This window comes from Cynocephalus volans, chromosome 17 (genome assembly GCF_027409185.1).
Source record: "Cynocephalus volans isolate mCynVol1 chromosome 17, mCynVol1.pri, whole genome shotgun sequence".
In the NCBI taxonomy this organism is placed as follows: domain Eukaryota; kingdom Metazoa; phylum Chordata; class Mammalia; order Dermoptera; family Cynocephalidae; genus Cynocephalus; species Cynocephalus volans.
In genome coordinates, this window is record NC_084476.1 from 24239489 (window position 1) to 24260411 (window position 20923).

At 35.6% G+C, this 20923-nt stretch overlaps 1 protein-coding gene across 2 annotated transcripts in view; it reads right to left on the reverse strand.

Moving 5' to 3' along the window:
- KIAA1958 (KIAA1958 ortholog) overlaps nucleotides 1-20923 on the reverse strand; it is a 138753-nt gene that overhangs the window by 15837 nt on the left and 101993 nt on the right. For both annotated transcript variants that reach the window (XM_063082285.1, XM_063082286.1), the window contains one exon: nucleotides 6844-7016. In XM_063082285.1, coding sequence (XP_062938355.1) covers nucleotides 6844-7016 — 173 coding nt within the window. The remainder of the gene's footprint in view (nucleotides 1-6843; nucleotides 7017-20923) is intronic.

The window sequence follows — 20923 nt, forward strand, 5'->3', positions numbered from 1 at the left end:
TCTATCCTGGAGAATGATCCATGTGCTGATGAGAAGAATGAATATTCTGAGGTTGTTGGATGGAATGTTCTGTAGATATCTGCCAATTCCAATTGGTCTAGAGTCTTGTTTAGATCTTGTGTTTCTCTACTGATTCTTTGCCTAGATGATCTGTCTAATATTGACAGTGGGGTGTTCAGGTCCCCTGCTATTATGGTATTAGTATCTATTTCCTTCTTTAGTTCTAATAGAGTTTGTTTTATAAATCTGGCTGCTCCAACATTGGGTGCATACATACTTATGATGGTTATGTCTTCTTGATGCATCAGTCCTTTTATCATTAAGTAGTGTCCCTCATTTTATGGTTTTTAGTTTAAAGTCTATTTTGTCAGATATAAGAATAGCTACTCCAGCTCGTTTTTCTTTTCTGTTTGCATGGTAAATCTTTTTCCATCCTTTCACTCTTAGTCTGTGTGAATCTTTATGGGTGAGGTGGGTCTCTTGTAGGCAGCATATAGTTGTGTCCTCCTTTTTGATCCAGTCAGCCAGTCTGTGTCTTTTGATTGGGGAATTTAAGCCTTTTACATTAAGAGTTGTTATTGAAAGGTGTTGATTTATTCCTAGCATTTTGTTGGTTATTTGGTTGTCTTAGGTGTCTTTTGTTCCTTGCTTTCTGATTTACTGTTTGGTTTCTGTGTTTGTTGGTTCCTTAGGTTGTAGATAGCGTTTTTGTTTGTTTGTTTTCTCTTCATGAATGCCATTTTTATTATACTAGTGGGTTTTGATTTTTCTTGGGTTTTTAGTGCAGTGGTAGTTATTTTTCAGGAACCAAACCCAGTACTCCCTTGAGGATTTCTTCTAAGGGTGGTCGTGTGGTAGTGAACTCCCGCAGTTTTTGTTTGTCTGAGAAATATACTATTTGCCCTTCATTTCGGAAGGATAGCCTTGCAGGGTAGAGTATTCTTGGCTGGCAATCTTTGTCTTTTAGGATTTTGAATATATCATCCCATTCCTTTCTAGCTTTTAGGGTTTGTGATGACAAGTCTGATGTTAGCCTGATGGGGATCCCTTATAGGTGATTTGATGCTTCTCTCTTGCAGCTTTTAAGATTCTCTCTTTGTCTCTGAGTTTTGCCAATTTGACTATGACATGTCTTGGAGAAGGCCTTTTTGGGTTGAATACGTTTGGAGATCGTTGAGCTTCCTGGATCTGAAGATCTGTGATTTTTCCTGTACCTGGGAAGTTTTCTGCCACTATTTTGTTGAATATGTTTTCAATGCAATCTCCATTTTCCTCCCCTTCTGGAATACCCATGACTCAGATATTTGAGCGCTTATGGTTGTCTGATGTCTCTCTCAGATTTTCTTCAATGTCTTTGATTCGTTTTTCTTTTTTTTTTTGTCTGCTTGTGTTATTTCAAACAGCCCATCTTCAAATTCAGAGGTTCTCTCTTCAACTTCGACAAGCCTGCTGGTTAAACTCTCTGTTGTGTTTTTTATTTTGCTGAATAACTTCTTCAGTTCAGCAAGTTCTGCTACATTTTTTTTTCAGGACATTGATTTCCTTGTACATTTCCTCTTTCAGGTCCTGTATACTTTTCCTCGTTTCATCATGATGTCTAGCTGAGTTTTCTTGTATCTCATTCAGTTTCCTTAGAATTATCACTCGAAATTCCTTGTCAGTCATTTCAAGGGCTTCTTGTTCTATAGGTTCTAGAGTTTGAGATTTATTAACTTTTGGTGGTGTACTTTCTTGATTTTTTGTATTTCTGGTATCTTTTTTTTTTATGTTTATTCATTGTGGCAGGGGGTTTCACAGTCCACCGGTTTGAGACTATTGACTAACTAAGATGTTGCTGTGGTTGCCAATTTGTTATGGCTACCTCTGTGACTGCTCAGTTGGCCTCTAGTGCCTTGTGTGTGTGGTTGCCTCGAGTCTTGGGCCTCTCTGGGGAGCCACCTCTCAGGTCAGCTTGGACTCCGCTTGGCTGCTGGATCACGGGGCAGTACCGCAGGGTGTGTGGTCTCTGCTGAGCTTCTACTTCCCGTGCAGGACTTCTCCCTGTTCCGTGCGCTCTGGCCCAGGCTGTTGGATCACGCAGTGGCGACCCCACAGGGTGTGTGGTTTCTGTCCAGTCTCCGCCTCCCTAGCCGGACATCTCCCCGCTCTGTGCGCACTGGGCTGGGCTGGGACGTGTCTTCTGCAACCCTCGTCTATCAGCTGGGCCTTCAAGACCCTGCTCGGCACCACCTTGCCCTGGAAGTCTACCAGGTTTCTGCTAGGCGCAGACGATCGGTCACTCTGGGTCCCTTTGTAGCACTGTGTAGATCTTCCTCGGGACTTATCACCTTCCTCCTGGTATCACGGTTATTTGTGTACTTGTCTTATCTCCCACACCAGAGCGTGAGCTCCTCGGCGGAGGAGCCCGCAGCACACGGTTCACATTTGAATCCCCCCGGCGCGGACCAACTCCGGTGCCCGCCCACAGTCAACCCTCCGGCAGGTTCAAGCGAACTCGGGAACTCTCCGACCACAGTATTCCTAACCAGAAATCGGTTAGGCGTTTTTCCGAACTGGTGGCCTCCCGGTAACAGGAAGTTTACCGGGGGCCAGAGCCCAGGGTGCGGTGGAGTGACAGTCGGCCCAGCCTGTACTTCCTTGCCCTCCCGACCCTGGCCGGGGACGCCCCACGCCACCAGCCCCTCCAGAGAACCGTGGTGGGGGTGGGAGGGGAGGCCGGCCCGCAGGCCCCAGGAAGCCCCGTGCCGGGGCAAGCAAGTGGGAAGGCTCAGTGAGGAGCCGAGCCGGGCGAGGAGGACAGGCTTGGCCGAGCCAGGCCGGAGCTGCCACCACCTGAGAAAATGGAGGCAGCCCCAGGGCCGGTGAGTGGCCTGGTGGAGCAGGCGGAAGCCGGGCGGGCGTCCGCCCCCCGAGCAGGGCCGGGCCGGGGGTCACTCACGGGGCTGTGCCGGGTTGGGCAGCTCCCTCTCTGCCTCTGCGTCATCACTGTCCCCTAACATATCATTTTTCTCTGGCTGCTTTAAAGTTTTCTCTTTGTCAATGGTTTTAAGCAGTTTGATTATGATGTGCATTCGTGTAGTTTTCTTCATTTCTTGGGTAAGGTTCAATGAGCTTCTTGTATCTGTGAGTTTATAGTTTTTATCAAATTTGGAGAAATTACCATTATTCTTCAAATATTTTTCCTTCCCCCTTCTCCTCTTCTCCTTTCCTTTTAGGGATTCCAATTACATGTATATTAGGTTAACTAAAATTGTCCCACATATCACACTAATGCTCTGATAGTGATCAGAATTTTTAAAGTTCTTTTCTTTCTGTTTCATTTTGCATAGTTACTATTGTTATATATTCATGTTCACATATTTTCTTCTCTAATGTTTAATATGCCTAACCAGTTTATTTTTCATTACATATTGTAGCTTTGTCTCTAGAAGTTCATTTTGGTTCTTTTTTATATCTTCTATGTCCCTACTTAACTTTTTGAACTTATCAAATATAATAACTGTTTTAATGTCCTTGTCTTCTACTTGTATAATCTGTGTCAGTTCTGGGTTGGTTTTGATTAATTCATTCTTTAAGGGATATATTTTCTTGCTTCCTTGCATGTCTGATAATTTTTGTTTAGATGCCAGACATTGTAAATTTCATTTCTTGTGTTCTAGATATTTCTATATTCCTATAAATATTCTTAAGCTTTGTTCTGGGACACAGTTAAGTTACTTGAAAACCATCTGATTCTTTGGGGTCTCACTTGTAAGATTTGTTGGGTAGGAAAACAGCAGTAATCAGACTAAGGCTAATTATTCCCCACACCTGATGGAAGACTTTTTTGAGTATTCTATACCCTGAATCCTGAGATTTTTCTAGTCTGGCTGGTGAGAACAGGTAATGTTACCTCTAATCCTTTTAGGTGGTTCTTTGCTAGCCTCAGGTTGCTTCCTCACATGCATATGCTGATCAGTACCCAGCAGAATATTTCAGGGGAGTATATGCAGATCTCTTGAGTTCTCTCTCTGTACAGCTCTCTACTCTTCAGGATGATGTCATGACAACTCTAGCCACCTCAGTCTCTGGACGTGCAGCTCCACTTCCTCAAGTCAGCAAGTCTGCTGTGCTCTGCCTGGATTCTACCCCCTTGCACTACAGACCTGTTGACTTTCTCAAGGAAGCAAGCTGAGGCACTCATAGATAGCACCTTGTTTGTTTCATGTCTCTTAGAGATCACTGTCCTTTGCCTATTATACAGAGCCTTGCAAAACATTGTTTTATATCTTTATCTGATTTTTGGTTGTTTCAGGTATCTGGTCCTCCAAATTGGCTGTAAGTGGAAGACTTTTCTTTTGACTGTGAATCACATGATCCCATGTCTACTAATATTTGACTAGATGCTAAAAAATTGTGACATTTACATTGTTGAATTCTGGATTTTGTCATACTTTTTTCAATTATTGTTAAATTTTCTCCCTCATTTTCTTTCTTTCTTTTTTCTTTCTTTTTTTTTTTTTTTGCAGCTGGCCAGTATGGGATCTGAACCCATGACTCTGGTGTCATAAGGCTGTGCTCTAACAGCTGAGCTAACCAGCCAGCCCTAATGTTAAAATTTCTTTCTGGTGTACTCATGTCCTCAGCATCCCCAAACTCTGATCTCTGTCTCCCCTCAACTCAGTGAGGTTGCCAGGCTCTGTTCAGATACCCCTCCCTTCACTGCAGCTCAGAAATTGCATCCAGGCAGAAAGACTGAGAGATGATAGCACTCCTCTCAGTCTTCCTCTTTCTTGGGGATCATGTACTATGCTTCCTGTTCTGTTTGAAAAGGGTTGTTTCATATATTGTGCCAGTTTTCTAGTTGTTAAAGCAAGAGGGTAGTTCTGGACTCTTTGATTCACTCATGACCAGAAGTGGATATTTTAATTTATTTTCAAATCTGCCAGATCATTTTGATGAGCATATTGTTGCTTGTTTACTTTTATGATGCTTTTTATTTCTATAAAAATTTCATACAAAGTTAGTGTACAATCTACTGTTTAAAGTCATGGTATCTAAATCTGTTGTTTATTGTTTCTATTCATCCTCACTCATGGTGGTTTATTTCCTTGAGTGGCTGGTGATTATTATTTTTTTTTAATGAGCACACATTTAATTGATCTTAATCTGCGAAAGACCTATTAGAAATTTTGCCCCTACTGTGTCTGTTAAAAGGGTGGGAAATCATATCATGGTAATTGAAAGGTGGAGGCTTGAAGAAGTGATTGGATTGTAGGAACATGCAGTAGTGAATGGACTAAAAATGGTGGTCAGGGGTGTGGTTCTGAGAGCTTTAAAAGAGGAGGAGAGTTTGTCTTGCTCTCTCTCTCTGCTCTCTCTACTTCCACCATCTTGCAATGTGAGATCCCTGGGTCACTGTTGCCATTACCAGATAGACTTTGGACTTCCCAGCCCAGAAACTGTACGCAAAAAAAATTTCATTTTCTTTATTAAAAAAAAAAATGATTATTAGCATATGACTCTGCTAGGAACCAGGGTATGCTACTGACCTAGAACCTCTTTAGGACCTTTTCAGAGTCCTCTTCTAAATCACAGTTTCTTCAGTTCATCTACCTGTCTATTCCTTTCCTTAATGTTATCAACATATGCCCTCAGGAAACCATGCCTTTCATGTGCTTACTGCTCCAAGTTTCACCTCTCCTTTTTTGGGGGGGTGGGGGGTCCCTTTCTTCTTGTAAGTGCAGCAGAAAAGCGCCTCACGCTATCTAGTGCACCATGCTGCCAGAATTAGAAACCTGGATTTCCTTTCATCTCTAGTTCGATTCTCTCAGCACATCACCCAAACTCTGAGATGTCACCTGCCCTTGGGCTTCAATTATGACTTCCATTTGAAAGAACTTTAAATCCACACTTACAGCTTTAACATTTCCACCATGTTTTAAATCCCACATTTCCAATTGCTTTTTGGACATGTCCATCTGGATATCTGAATTAGACTCAATATATCCAAATAAAAATACAGTATATTTCTGTTCTGTCCCCAGATATCTAAGACTTTTTCCTTCCGTTCACAAACTTCAAGTATTTCAACTTGGAAGAGACCTTAAGAGCTCATTTTACAAATGGGGAAACTGAGGACCAAGAACATTAAATAACTTTTTGTTCATCACTTCCAACTGATTTCTGTAAAATACCAGTTTCATTATGTTCCATCCTGCTCAAAAGAAAAAAACTAAAATAAAATGAAACAAAACAAAACTTCAGGGGTTTACCTTTTGTCTAATGCTTGCAGATCTTGTGGTAAGAGTGTTCTCTTTATTGCAATAGTCCCTCTCCTTCCCTGCAATAATCCTTTTAAATAAAGTCTCTCCTTACCAAAGACAAAAACAGGAAACTTCAGTGATTTCCCAGTGTTTGTAAGATTTAGCTTGGCAGTGAAGGGTTATCAAAATCCAGTTTTATAGTCCACTATACCCATATATGAAGCCTCTGCTGTACGTGAGTCTGTCCCCCTAAATTGTACTCTTCCTCATATCACTCAGCCTAGAAGACTCCTGGCCTCACCTAATTCTACTGAAATTTTACCTCTTCCTCAATATACAGCTTCAATATCAATTTTCTCTCTAGTCTCACCAAATAAATGCATTCACCCATCAGAATTTTTCAGGTATTTCTGATCTATAATTCATAAAACACGTACTAAATTCTACTTTGTACTGTCAATATTTTTCTATTTTATGTCCTTTTGATGTTTCCCCAGGCAGAAAGCAACTGTTCTGTATTCTCTGCAGTGCTTAGCACAGTGCCTGGCACTTGGAAGCTCAGTGAAGGTGGAAAGAAATAAACTCAAGAGTCCCTTACCTTGGTGATGTCCGTGTGATCTTTGAGCCCGTTGGTCATGCACCAATATCGCCACACATTCAGGGCGTACCGCGTGGCTTTGGTGGTATTTGGGCTTACTGCACTGGTACACAGATCATTCAAGTCATCATTAATATTAAATACAGGAAATTTGTTGAGCTTAGTAGAATAAGCTAGAAATAAAAACAATAAAATCATTAAAATAATTTGCCATTCTCTTCGTTTGAGAATTATATCTTGGATCATATTAAATAACAGAGAACTCATAAAATAAAACACTATAAAAAATGAAATTTCTATCCACTATACATGTATTAGAATCAATTAAGGAGGCAAGAATACTTCTAGGATAGAACCAATACAGTAACCTTGCATTTAATCCCAACTATTCTGCTAAAAATACTAACTGGTGCACTAATGCATGCATTGCAATAATTGAAGGGAAAAAATGAATGCTGAAAAACAAAGAATGCTCTATCTAAATTTTTCACTGGAAAAAATAGAATTTCTATTAACAAAAACAACAAAAATATAGAAGGAAGAAAAGAAAGAGAAAGAAAAAACTACATATCCTTAGCACATGAAAAGCTGTCATTTCTTTGTAAAATATAGTCTCAAATGTCTTGTGTGCCATCATGGGCAGCCTTGAATTAAATGGTGTTAGCATATTTCTTTAATTTTTTTCACATACTAATAAAGAAAGATATTTAAACCCTGATTCCACAACCCATCAACTAGGTTCAAATCAGAATAGAATGTCAAGTGAGAAAAATACTAGCGGAAAGAGGAACTCACATCTTCTCTGAGGAAATGGGACATATTTTAAATTGCCAAAATTACTTCAGATGGCTAGTCTTCCTCAATATGTCCACTTTAAGTGTTGTTTGCCAAAGAGATAACCAAGTCCATAACTATTAGCTGGCCTGTCTCCATATTCTGTCATCTGCTAAAACCAGGCTTACCCTTTTCAAAGTATTATCCTTGGTAGAAAAAACAAAATCAAGGTAGACCACCTCAAAGTGAAAACATTGCCAACCTGTACTTTATCCAATAGTTCTGACCCTCTCTGGAATGTTAGTGTATTCAAACAAGGCACTAACTGGCTAGGACTCTAAGAAATGGCAAAATGAAAAGTTAATGCAGTTATCAGCGTGACTGGTTTCACTTTACCTAACTCACCTCACCTTTCATTGCTCCCACTGAGGACCGCCTCTGAACCAAACCACCAGTCTCCCGCTGTCCCCAGCATCTACCTGCACTCAGGACACTCACACCATACCTTCCCCACACATTGTCTGAGTAATCTCCCCATAGTCTTTGTGCCAACTGAAATACTATCTTTTTTCCGATTCCAATTTCAATTCCAAACTCACTTCTACATACTTTTACACACTGACCCAACTCCCTTATTCTCTCCTTATGTGCCTTACATTTGCTGTATTATTTTATAGGAGTATGTTCTAATTGTGTCCAGAAGTTCTCTTCAGTTGGTTTGTATGCTCCTTAAAACTGTGTCTTCACACTTTAATCTTGATCCTGCCCAGAACTACTGAACACACAATCATCTGCTTTAATAAATGCTGATATCAAGAGACGAATAAATAATCCTGGAAACACCATCTGAAGTAACAGGATCACCCCATAAATTTAGATAACTCCTATTATTTGTAGGACTTGCTTGTTATTAGTGAAAGGATTCTAGTATAAAATTTATTATTGTTATACCTAGAACCAATTGAATGTCTACTATGTCCTAAGAGGTTTTACATAAATTATCTGTAACCTGTAAACAAGCCCATTGTTATACCTATTTTACAGATAAGAAACATTTAAGTAACTTCATAGATTCACTCATCCAATATTTACTGAGGTACCCTCTCTGTGCCAAGTACTGGACTGTTTAAGTCACGGAGTTAGTAAGTGGTAGAGCCAGGACTTGAACCTGGGTCCCTCTGACTCCATGCTCCAGCCGCCACAGCAACGAAATTAGATACTGTAACGATGAAATTTTCAGTAAAGAATACATTTTTGATATTAGCCCCTTGTGCTTATGAAAAATATCCTGGTCCCCCAAATTTACTTGGATTAACTTTCAGTAAGGATAACAGTCTGATTTATTTAGACAACCACTGTGGTTTCGAACAGGTAGAATGATTAAGTTTAATCATTACATTAAGCAATTACATAGCCTTAATTTATTTTTTTCTTCATTTTTATCACAAGACAGAGACTGTACACTGAAAATGGAAACCAAAATCTTAGGACATAGTGAAACAGGTAAAAAAAAAAGCTCATATGCTTATACAATGGGAAAGAAATTGCGTGAAAATGACTGAATGACACACATGGTTCCTTCGTGACTGTATTTAAGGAACTTGGGGGATTGAAGTTATAGTGTTATGCTGCTGAGAAAATTTTTAAGAGACCATACTGATGGAGAAACAAACAAAATGAAGAACTTACAATTGAATATAGGAAAAAGGGGGGACTACTAAAGGATTTGAATGGTTTTTTTTCCACTAGAGGACACCCTATCATCCCTGCCAGAATAAACTTCATGTTCAAGAAAATAACAGAGAGAATTTTACTAGAGCATTGGAATGTATTAAAATTCTAGAATTGCCTGTTTTCTCTTACTCTTCCTCTTTTCCTTCTCTTCTTCTTCCCCTTTCTTCCTGAACTATTCACTTTTAAAGTTGTTGGTGGGGCAGAGCAAGGTAGAAATCTGTACTGGAGTACGTGTGTGTTGGAGACGTGATGGCCTAGAGTGAGGTACAGAGCCTGAAAAGGGGAATGAGGGCATCTGCATAGAACTGGCCAGTGAGGGCTGAGAAATATATTTCAGTAGAGGGGCAATCTGGCAAGCATTAACACAGCTGCAGCTGGAAGAGAAAAGCATCCCACAGAGGAGCAGCCTGGTAGGTGGTGCCATAGTCTGGGCAGTGTAATCCAGGCAGCAGCAGGAGGTATCGGGAGAAGGCCTGTGTGAAAAGTCAGAGGCTGACTGTGTGAGTTGTCTGGCGTGAGGTGTCACAGCCCAAGCAGCATGAAGAGGGCTTCTCCACAGGAGTCTTTCTAGAATGGGACGTCAAAGCTCGAGTGGAGTGAGGAAGTTACCTGGATCTGGGAATGGCCCAGTGCAGAGTGTCATAGGTAGAGCTTACAAGGAGGGCATCTGTGTATCTGTGGGAGGCAGAACACAGTTGGGTGTTGGAGCCTGAGTAGCTCAGGAAAGTCAAAGGAAGACTGAGGGATAAAGGACATAACTAAAAGCAATACATGATTCTCAATTGGATCCTCTTCCAATAAAGGACATTGTTGGGGCAATTGGCATAACTTCAGTGGGAACAGAGGCTTAGATGGTTACAATGCATTTGTGTTAATTTCCTAATTTTGATGGCTATTTTATGGTTATGTAGGAGAATGTCCTTGTTTGTAGGAAAATCATACAAAATCACTTGGAGGTGATGTATCAGGTTGGCAACTTAATTTCAAAGCAGTTTAAGAAAAAAATGTTCTCTATAATATACTTGCTACTTTTTTGAGTTTAAGATTATTTCAAAACGTAAAAACTATTAAATATACAGTAATAAAGAATTCAATAGATGGGGTAACAAGCAGGTATAACATATAAAACATAAGAGACAATCTGTGAACTGAAAGGTCAATAGAAAATATACAAATTGAAGCAGACAGAGAAAAGAATATAGCAAACAGAGAAAACTGCTAATACATATAAGAGACATAGTGAAAGGTGTAACATATTTTTCTTAATTACAGTCCCAGAATGAGAGGAGGGAATGGGAAAGAAGCAATATTTTTAAAATATTGGGAGTCTGAAAAAAAAAATATTGGATGAGAATTTTCCAAAATAAAATACAATCTACAGATTCAAGAAGCTTCCCTAACTACGTAAAATAAATACAAGAAAAATTAAACCTACACATATAAGAATAAAAATGCTGAAAACCAAAAACAAAGAGAAAATCTGAAAAGAAACTGGAGGAAAAGGACAAATATCTTCAATGGAGCAACAACAGATTGACTGATTTTTCAGCTGAGATGATGGATGCCAGAAAACAGATGATATCTTTAATATGCTGAAAGAAAATTACTGTAAGACTGAAATTTATATTTAGCAAAAAGCATCCTTCAAAAATAAAGGCAAAATACAGACATAGTTACACAAAATAACGAGCATATTTGTTATCAACAGTCAAATGTTAAAATAATAAAGGGAGTTCCTTGGGCAAAAGGAAATGATCCAAGACAGAAGCAAGTTAATGTAGAAAATAATAAAGAATACTGGAAAGAGTTAATATATAGGTGACTCTAAATAAATATAGCTGTTTAAAACTATACTAATGTGTTATGCAGTTTTATATTACAATAGCACAAAAGAGGGTAACCGGAGCTAGTGTTGATAGGTCCTCGCATTATCCAGATAATGAAGAAAACACTAATTTAAAATAGACTTTAATTATACAAGGATGAATATTTTAATCTGTATGGAATCACTACAAGAATAATTTTAAAATGTATGACATAAGTTAATAGAGGGAAAAAATGGAATAAAAAGACTTGCTTAATCAACAACAAGGCACAAAGAATAGATGGGACAAAAAATGTAAGATGATGGAGCTAAACCTAAATATACCAGTTATTATAGAGTCGATATTCTTTCTCATTAAAAGATAAATATCATCACACTGGATGAAGAAACAAACTCAAGTATATGCTCCTGGGAGAAAAAACACACCTCACACACATGAACAAATAAGGTATAAAGGTTGAAAGCAAAAAAGATGAAAAAAGTATATTATGTAAACAATAAAAAATGAAAGCTGGTATAGCTATCTAATATCAGACAAAATAGACTAAGGCAAGAAATTATTAGTAGAAATTCAGCAGGAAGGTATAACAATCCTAGATTTGTATGGACCTGATAACGTAGCCTCAAAATATAGACAGCAAAAATTGAAAGAATTAAAAAGAGAAATAGGCAAATCTGCAACTAAGAAATTTTAACACATTTTTTTCTATAACCGAGAAAACATGCAGACAAAAAACAATATAGATATATATGATTTGAACAATGCAAATATCAAAGTAGACCTAATTGATATATAAAGAACACATACCCAACAACTGCAGAATACACATTTTTCTCAAGGGTACATAACACTTTGTCACTTCTACCGAAAATAGAAATGCTAGGTCATAGAGCATATCTTAGAATTTCAAAAAATTAAGTCATTCAGAATATGTTCTCTAATCAGTAGAATTAAAGTGGAAATCAATTGTAACAAGATAATTTTCACCAATTAAGTGATAATATACTTCTAAATAATAATATAATATTATACTATAAATATATATTTATGTAATATAAATATATAAGTACAGTTATATTTATATATAATAAATAATACCTTCTTTCTGGTGGAAGAAAAAAGATCAATGGGAATTGCAAAATATTTCAAACTGAGTGATAATTACAATACAACATGCCAAAGTTGTGGGATACTGTTATTGAAGATCCTAAAGAGAAAATGATAGCATTAAATGTATAGAGTAGAAAAGAAGAAAGACTAAATATCGACTGTACCAAGAAATTATTCTAAAAATAACACATATACTCAAAAAAGTAGAAAGAAGGAAACAATACAATTAAGAACAGAAGTCAATAAAATAGGAAAGAAATTTATAATTAAGAAAAAAAGTAATACTGAAGTAGATTTGAAAAGACTAACAAAATTAATAAACTACCAAAGAAAAAAAGAGAGAAGGCACAAATTATACAAGGAATAAAAAGACAGCCTACAGATAGTAAAAAAATAAATAAATAAAAATATTATGTACAACTTGATGCCAATAAATTTGAAAATTGGGATAAAATGGACAAATAGGAAAACCACAACTTACCAAACTGAATAAGAAACATAAAGTTTGAATAGTCCTACATCCATTAAAGAGATTGAATTCATAACCAAAAATCTCACAAAGAAAACCTCAGGTTCAGATGGATTTTACCAGTAAATTCTTCTAACATGATAGGAACAAATAATGCCAAACCTACAAAACTCTGAACATGAATAGAAAAAGAGGGACCAGCCAATTTCTTTTGTAGGGCAGTATAACTTTTCTATTAAAATACAGCAAGAACAATAAAATAAAATTACAGACCAAGTCAGCTCATAAATACAGACACAGAAATCCTTACCACAATATGAGAAAACCGAATCCCTACTTTACACCATAATCATAAAATCCAAATGGATCATGACCTAAAAATGAATGGCAAAACAGTAAAGCTCCTGAAGGAAACATAAGAGACCCCACATATTTTTAAATAGGACATCAAAATCACTACCCCAAAAGTAAAAGATTGAAAAACTGGATTCCATTAAAATTAAAAACAGACATCTATCAAAATGCACTATTAAGAGATAAAAAGGCAAGCCACAAAGTGGGAGAAGATATTTGCAGTGCATTTATCTGACAAATCAGTTAGAAGGCAGATAGTCCAGGAGTTCCGGTCAAAAAAAAAAAAGGCTGATAGTCCAATTAAAAATGGATAAAACCTGAATGAGCCCTGCATAAGAAAAGAAATACTAATATTCCAGGAAACATAAATTAAACTCACCAAAATGTCTAAAATGAAAAACAAAATCTGCAAGTATCAAGTGTTGATGAGGATGTGGAGCATTCTTACGCAGCGGGCACAAGCATCAATTTGTACAACCACTTTGGAAAATAAATGGCAGTATCTACTAAAGTTGAACACATGCCATTTTATGACCCTACACCCAAATATATACTCAATAGAAATGTTGTATGTATGTGTACCAAAAGGCATGTATGTATGAGTGTTCATAAAAGCATAATAGCATAATTAATAATAAATAGTCCCAAACTGGAAATAACCCTATGTCCATAAACAATAGAATACATATGAAATTATAAAATATTTATACAATGAATTATTATACAAAAGTGACAAGGAATGAACTACATGCAAAAACATGGATGAATCCCACAAACATAATGTTAAGAAAAAGCCAGACACCAGAGTATATTGAAAGGGTATATTTATATAATTCAAAAACAGACAAAATGACTCAACGGTGAAGCCAGTATAGTGTTTACTTTAGGGAGGTAACAACAGGTAGGACACATGAGGGAAGCGTCTGGGGTTCAGATAATATTCTATGTCTTCCTTTGGGTGGTGATTACAGTAATATGTTCACTTCATAAAAATTAATAGAGCTGTACACTGAGTTGTGCATTCTTCTGTTTAATTCAATAAGAAAAATGTCAAAAAAAGTCCTTAAAATTAAAAATGTATATACAAACCTAATAAAGAGTTATGTCATGCACCTGGATGGGAAGTCTCAATATTGTAAAGATGTTTAATTTGTTCAAGTAATCTTTAATTCAAAGTAATTCTAATTAGAATACCTTTTTTTGTTGATATTTGTCAGGTTGATTCTAAAGTTTAGGAGGGTAAATGCATAAGAAAAGGAAAGCAATTTTGAAAATAATAATTGGGAGGCCTTGCCCTGAAAGATGTACACATGTACTACAACACTGCAGTAATTTAAACTGTAAATTGCTCATAAAGAAATAGACAGATAGATCATGACTACAGAAGAGTCCAGAAAAGCTCTGTAAATATGTAAATATGCAAATTGAGTATATATAAAAAGGCTTTAATCCAAATTGTTGGGGAAATGATGGACTCTTCAATAGATGGTTTAAGATAACTGGCTATCGAGTTGGGAAAGCAAAAGTAGAAGCAAATAGCTGGCCGACTGACTCAGTTCATAAAGCATGGTGCTGACAACACCAAGGTCAAGGCCAGCCAGCTGCCCAAGAAAAAAAAAAAAGCAAATTTTGAATCCTATTTCATCCCACACCAATAAAAACATTTCTAAGTGGCTCTATTTTTTTAAAAAAACTGTTCGCATAAAGAAAGCAATTTTCATGATCTCTGGGAATGAGAAAAGAAAGCCTTTCTCAGCATGACACAACGCAGAAGGGTATAACAAAAAATACATGAACAGATCAGATGACATACAAAATCTAAAAATTCTGCATTGAACAAATTTTAAAAGATAATAAACAGACCTGGAGAAAATACTTACAAAACATAAAGTGACAAAGGACATATGAAAAGCTCCTACAAATCAACAGGAAAAAGGTAACTACTAGAAAACGGGCCCAGGATATAATGGGCAATTATTCACACAAAAAAACCAAATAGTCAGACATCATGAGATATATTTCATTTATCAGGTTGCAAAAGTACAAAAAGGTCCATATCTAAATGTTGGTCAGGATGTGAGGAACTCGCACTCTCAGCCAACAGTGAATGGTGTCTGCATTGGTATAACTTGGTGGACAATTTTGCCTAAATGCAGAAATACACAAATATGCAAAGATAAATGAACAAAATGTTCACCAAAGACCCATTAGCAGAGGGATAATTAAATAATTACACATATATTTACATGTAGTCAAAAATTGTTACACTTCTACATGCTAACACGAAAATAGGTCCATAATATATTAAGTTAAAAAGAAAAACTCATTTTAGAACAATATACATATCATGATTCCATTTTTTGTAAGAAAAATAAAGATGATTTATAATTGCATAGAAAAAATCTGGAAAGATACACATCACTTTGGTTAGTAATTAGCTCCATGGGATTTTAAGTTTTACAATATGAACATATTATTTTTCCAAGTTATAAAAATTACTAGGGCTTTGGAAATGTATATGTAGGAAAAATTAATAAAGTGTTCTTTTTATTGGGCCCAGGAATTCTTTTTTTAAAAAATTTATCGTAAGGATTTAATCATAGATGTATACAAAAATGTATGCTCAAACATCTTAAGGCAAATTTGTAAAAGAAAAAAACTGGAAACAAATCCAATCCAACAAAAGCATTGTAAAATAGATTTTGGCACATCTGTGCAATGGAAAACTATGTAGCTGTATAACAATCCACTTTCAAAGGCTAAATACAGTTTAATTACAATTTTTGAAGAATACTTATGGGTGAGAAATTCCAAAATAAAACACCAAAATGTTGAAAGTTCTTATCTATTGGTAATGAGTCCTATAATTTTTATTTCTTATTTCCTATTTATTTATAATTGCCAAATTATTCACAATGAATAGTTCTTTATTGTCTTAGCATTTTTAAAGCATTATAAATCTCAATAAAGCAAACGCTGGTTTTACTTCCATTTTTTAAACAATAATTCAATCTGAAAATGTTTGCTATCAAATTCAGTGTTTGATTCAAAACTATCTTTTGAGATGATATACCATCAACATGAAGTACCTTATACATATTAGCCATTTTAGTCACATGAAATCCTGAAAATGATGATTATTTTAAAAAAAACTAAAAATAAATAAAACTGTTAAAAAAGAAAACATTTTCTGATTGGTAGGTAAATATTATTCAATTTGAATCCTAATATTCTTTCGCTATCAGGGAAGTAAAACTTGTCACATTTTAAATGTGTAACTTGCAAACACATTTAAAGATAGGTTCCTTGTCACAGTACCATGAAAATATAAAATTACAACTATTTGTAATTTTAATGCAATCTAAAATACTAACATACAAAAATACAGTCATTGTTTCTATATGGAATATCCAGCTATGAGTAAAGACCGGTGGATTATTCAGACATGAAAGAAATATATTTGCATTTCTGCAAAATAATTGTCTGTGAGAGAATTACATTTTCAGGTGTTTTAACATGTTTGTCACCATTAAATAATTTTAGTGACATAATAAAGATGTCTAAAATTAAGCAACTTAATTATAATTATTTTGAACGACGATTCCTATTCTGTTCAAGGAACACTGCCAAGTGTGCTCAATGTAACGAACAACATGTGGAGAATTATTTCTGACTAAAAAGATTTTCCTTAAAACGAGGAAGTCTAGAATTTCACATCTACTGAGCTTGGTATAACTTTGCACCTATTTTCAAAGCATCTGACAAGGGGATTCACATAGTAAAGAAAAATGGCCAAGAGAGCTCTGCAGACAAAGTTCATTGTTTGTGGTAGGGCTGTCTGCTCCCTTAGATTTTCAGGGCTGGGGCTCCAGGAAAGCCTCTAATTATAGATCCCTTACTACTGGTTTTGCCACCCTGTGGGCTGTTTGAGCAGTCACAGGCACAAATGCTTCCCCTTCCAGGATTTCCCCCTCCTCTGTTCTCAGACACTACACTGTACATGGAATGCTTGGCTCAATGGGCATTGACTATATCCTGGGGCCAGTGCAGTTTCCAGGTCAACAGAAATTTCTCGATATGTGGTTTAACTTGTTATTTATTCTTGCTGGCAAGTGTGGGTGTCAAACCCCAGATCTTGTTATCAGCACCACACTCTAACCAATTGAGCTAACTGGCCAGCTTAACCTGTTTTTTAAATTGTCTGTTGTAGCTATAAAAGCCAGCCAGCTTTGCAGGAAACGTTTCATTAAATGAATGAAGACTGGTCATTATACCCAAATATACACAAAATACTATAACTAAAGCATGCTCTCATTATAGAGACATCATTGACACTCAGCCGATTTTATTTGATTGCTTTTCTTATTTCCATAAGTTTTAGGAAATATTGAAAACAATATAAAATTATACTACATTAGAGGCAAACATTATTACACACACAAAAGAATAAACTACTAGGACATAAAACTAGAATTTTATTTAGATCACAAGTACACAGACAAGTATGAAGCAAAAACAGTGAGCTGATAAGATGAAAACATCTCAGTGTAAAAGATCAGTAAGCAACAAAATAAAAATGAAACCAACAGTACTCTTATTAACGGATAAACTTCTATCATACTATTGCAAATATCAACTGGAAGAGGATTAATTGACCAACAGCCTCACAGTCACACATTTTAACATATTAACTGGAGTTTCCCTCCATCTCAATTCACCCTTCTCTTTTTTTCACAAATTACAACTGTAGCAGCTTAAAAAAATTTTTCAAAATATGGTTTGAGTGAAACAGGCACACATGTGCTTTTTTCATGTATATCAGTTAAAAGCCAAGTGGCCAAACAACATATAAAAAATGGCAATCTAACAAACAGAAGGAAAAGTAAATGAATCTACAAAGAACAATACTATATTTTTTCATAAATGTTTTCTAAGTATTAAGTGTGGTTATTATATTTATAGACAGGTGCCTGATCTTAAATTATAGTGACTAAATTGATAAATCTATTTTTTTTATTCCCAATTAACTTCTAAATGACAGAGTAAAAAGAACCTTAAAAACATTCTTATAAGAAAGTTGGAAGACCTTATTTAGAAGCTGAATACAGCATTCTAGAAAACCATGAAAGTTCCTCATTTTAACAGACAAATGAGGCATACATAATGATTTTGTTGAATCCAAAATGCTTCCAGTCATTTTCTCACCAGGTTTCAGGCCTATGTGGTTATAGTTACATTTCCAGATTACAACATAAAAGGTACAAACTATTACTCACCATGGGGCTAATCTAATCTGGCAAATCTATATCTAACTTTAGCAGTGAAAAGGTTTAAAGTCATAGGGGAAACTGGAAACTATAAATTAGAAACCTAATAAATATATATATGTATTATTTGATTTTAAATTGGCCTAGGCATAAAAGCCTCAGGACAGACATATGAAATGTACAGAAGATCCAAAGACAGGAAATAAGTCCAAGAGGAGGATTCAAATAAATGTGCCCATTGCTATCTAATAGAAATTGTTAATCATGAGGATATATCATGCCATAATCTTTGGTGTCCAATATATAAAAGGAATTCTTGGTGCAAAGGCTTTGCCTGAAAACCCCTGATGTAGGAATGAAGAAATACTTTTATGTGACTTCTGGAGGCCACTGGACAAAGGCAGAACTTCTTTAGACTACATGTAATTGAATTTCCTTTTATTGCTTAATCCCCTCATTGAGAGGCAAATGTTTAAAGCATATTCTGGAGAAAAGACTCACAGTTAAAATTTGCCTTTTCCTTTAAGCAGAGAAGTGGTGGGGACCTAGATGAATTCATTTTAATATTCTTAGAATTAAATCAGTAATTTCGGCAGCAATGTGTTCAAATACAGCATTAGCTGTCACTATGTATCTGAGAGTCACAAAAAAATCCTCTATATAAATTCAGGAGATTATCCCTTTGTTAAAGGAATCTTGTAATTATAAACTCATTGAACTGACAAAAGGAAACTGCACTAAGTAAGGAGTCTTGGCATGTTGGTGTAAAAAGGCTCTTCAGGAAACAGCCTTATTTTCTTAATATTTTGTAACAGTTCTCCCTCTGTTCTCAGAGTATAAAATAAGAGCATAATGATATTTCTTCCATGTTGAATTTTAACAATGTATAGCAGAGTTAATTCATCAAGACAACTTTCTCTCTCCTTTCAGAGTTTGTTTGGTATCGCTGAGGACAGATGGAAACATCAGGAACCAAACTAAGTAGATGGGCATGAAAAAATCCTGATGGTCACAAGGCAACCAAATATATTAAATAAGTCTATGCAAATGCTGAATGTACAAGTTAACATTTAGGACTGTGAGGTTTCAATGGTCCCTTATAAAAAAAATAATAAAATTACTCAATATTCTTATTAAATGCAATTCAAACAATAAGCCATGATAACCAACAAAAATAATGTATGCACCTCACACTCCTCTGTTTTTACATTGTTTAGCTATAAGTATCCAGATCAAGGGAAATTATGCTGCTCCACTGTCACCCTATTGGATTTTTCTGTCAGGTGTGCAAATATCAGAAGAAAAAAAAAGAAGATTTAAAATTCTAGGGGAGAGAGTAATGTATAAAGGTCAGAATTCTTGCTTGCTTTCCCTTTCTGAAAATGTTTCACCTTCAAAGAACTGGGAAAGCATGGAAGAGAAGCTGACCTGCCTGGAATTATTCATACGAAGCAAGATTTTCAAGTTTGGCACCACTTGACAACTATACAGTGTTCCCTTCCGTAGAGGCCACTAAGTGCTGGCTCAAATATTAAACAACAAAGTACGTACTTTCTCAAGTCACACATACAAATGTTGACTGGCACAGCCTTTTAGCAGTTTTTTAGTTTAACTACAGTAAGTGATAGCAGCAATGTTAACAATTCCACATAAACACCACAAACACATATGAAAGAGCACCTATAACAACATGCAAAATCTCAACAATGACATCACTGAATATTACACAATGCATAGAAATTGTAATTTTTTTGGCAAGATGTTTTTTTTTTGTAACAAATGCTTTATAAAACAAAGTTCTTTTGTTATAAATGCTATTTAAAAAGTTGTAATATAATGGACTGTAGATATAAAAGTTCAGTTAGATAAAGTTAATCTGAGTGGATTAATACTAAACATGGTATTAATTACTGCTACTTCATCCAGTATAAATAATCAATTATAAATTAATTTCTAGTGGAAGTATACTAAGGTATTTGATTTATAAAATATAAGAATTACAGAAAATAAACAGGCATAAAAATCACTAAAATACAGTTTAGACAATTACTGTTAGGATTCTATATTGCTGATGCCTTCCTAATTCTACTTACCACAAATAAGTTATGCCAAAGCATGTTCAAAGCTCTTATTGGAAAAAAATGCATAATGGTAAAAATGTTCCCTAATTCCAGTGTAATACCAAGATAAACATTAGAAATCTAGCAAAATTCAACATTCCATAAAAAGACAAATAATTACATTACACCTTTTTAAAAAAAAATCCTAGAATTTGATTTTTTTCCAACTCTGATCTGGTAAATATAATTTGTAAAATAAAAATTTATGGAATTCTTAAATATTTACATTTGAATTCCATTTCAAAAGAGTAACTTCTTCCACTAGTTCCCATTTTTTCTAAATAAAATCACTTCAGAAACATTCTAATTATGTTGATAGAAATTTGATCCTCTTGACTGAGAATGTGTCCCAAACCTTCAAATACGATTTTTAAAACTTTCCATAGACTATAGAAGGATATTGTAGACTGCATTCAAAACCAATAG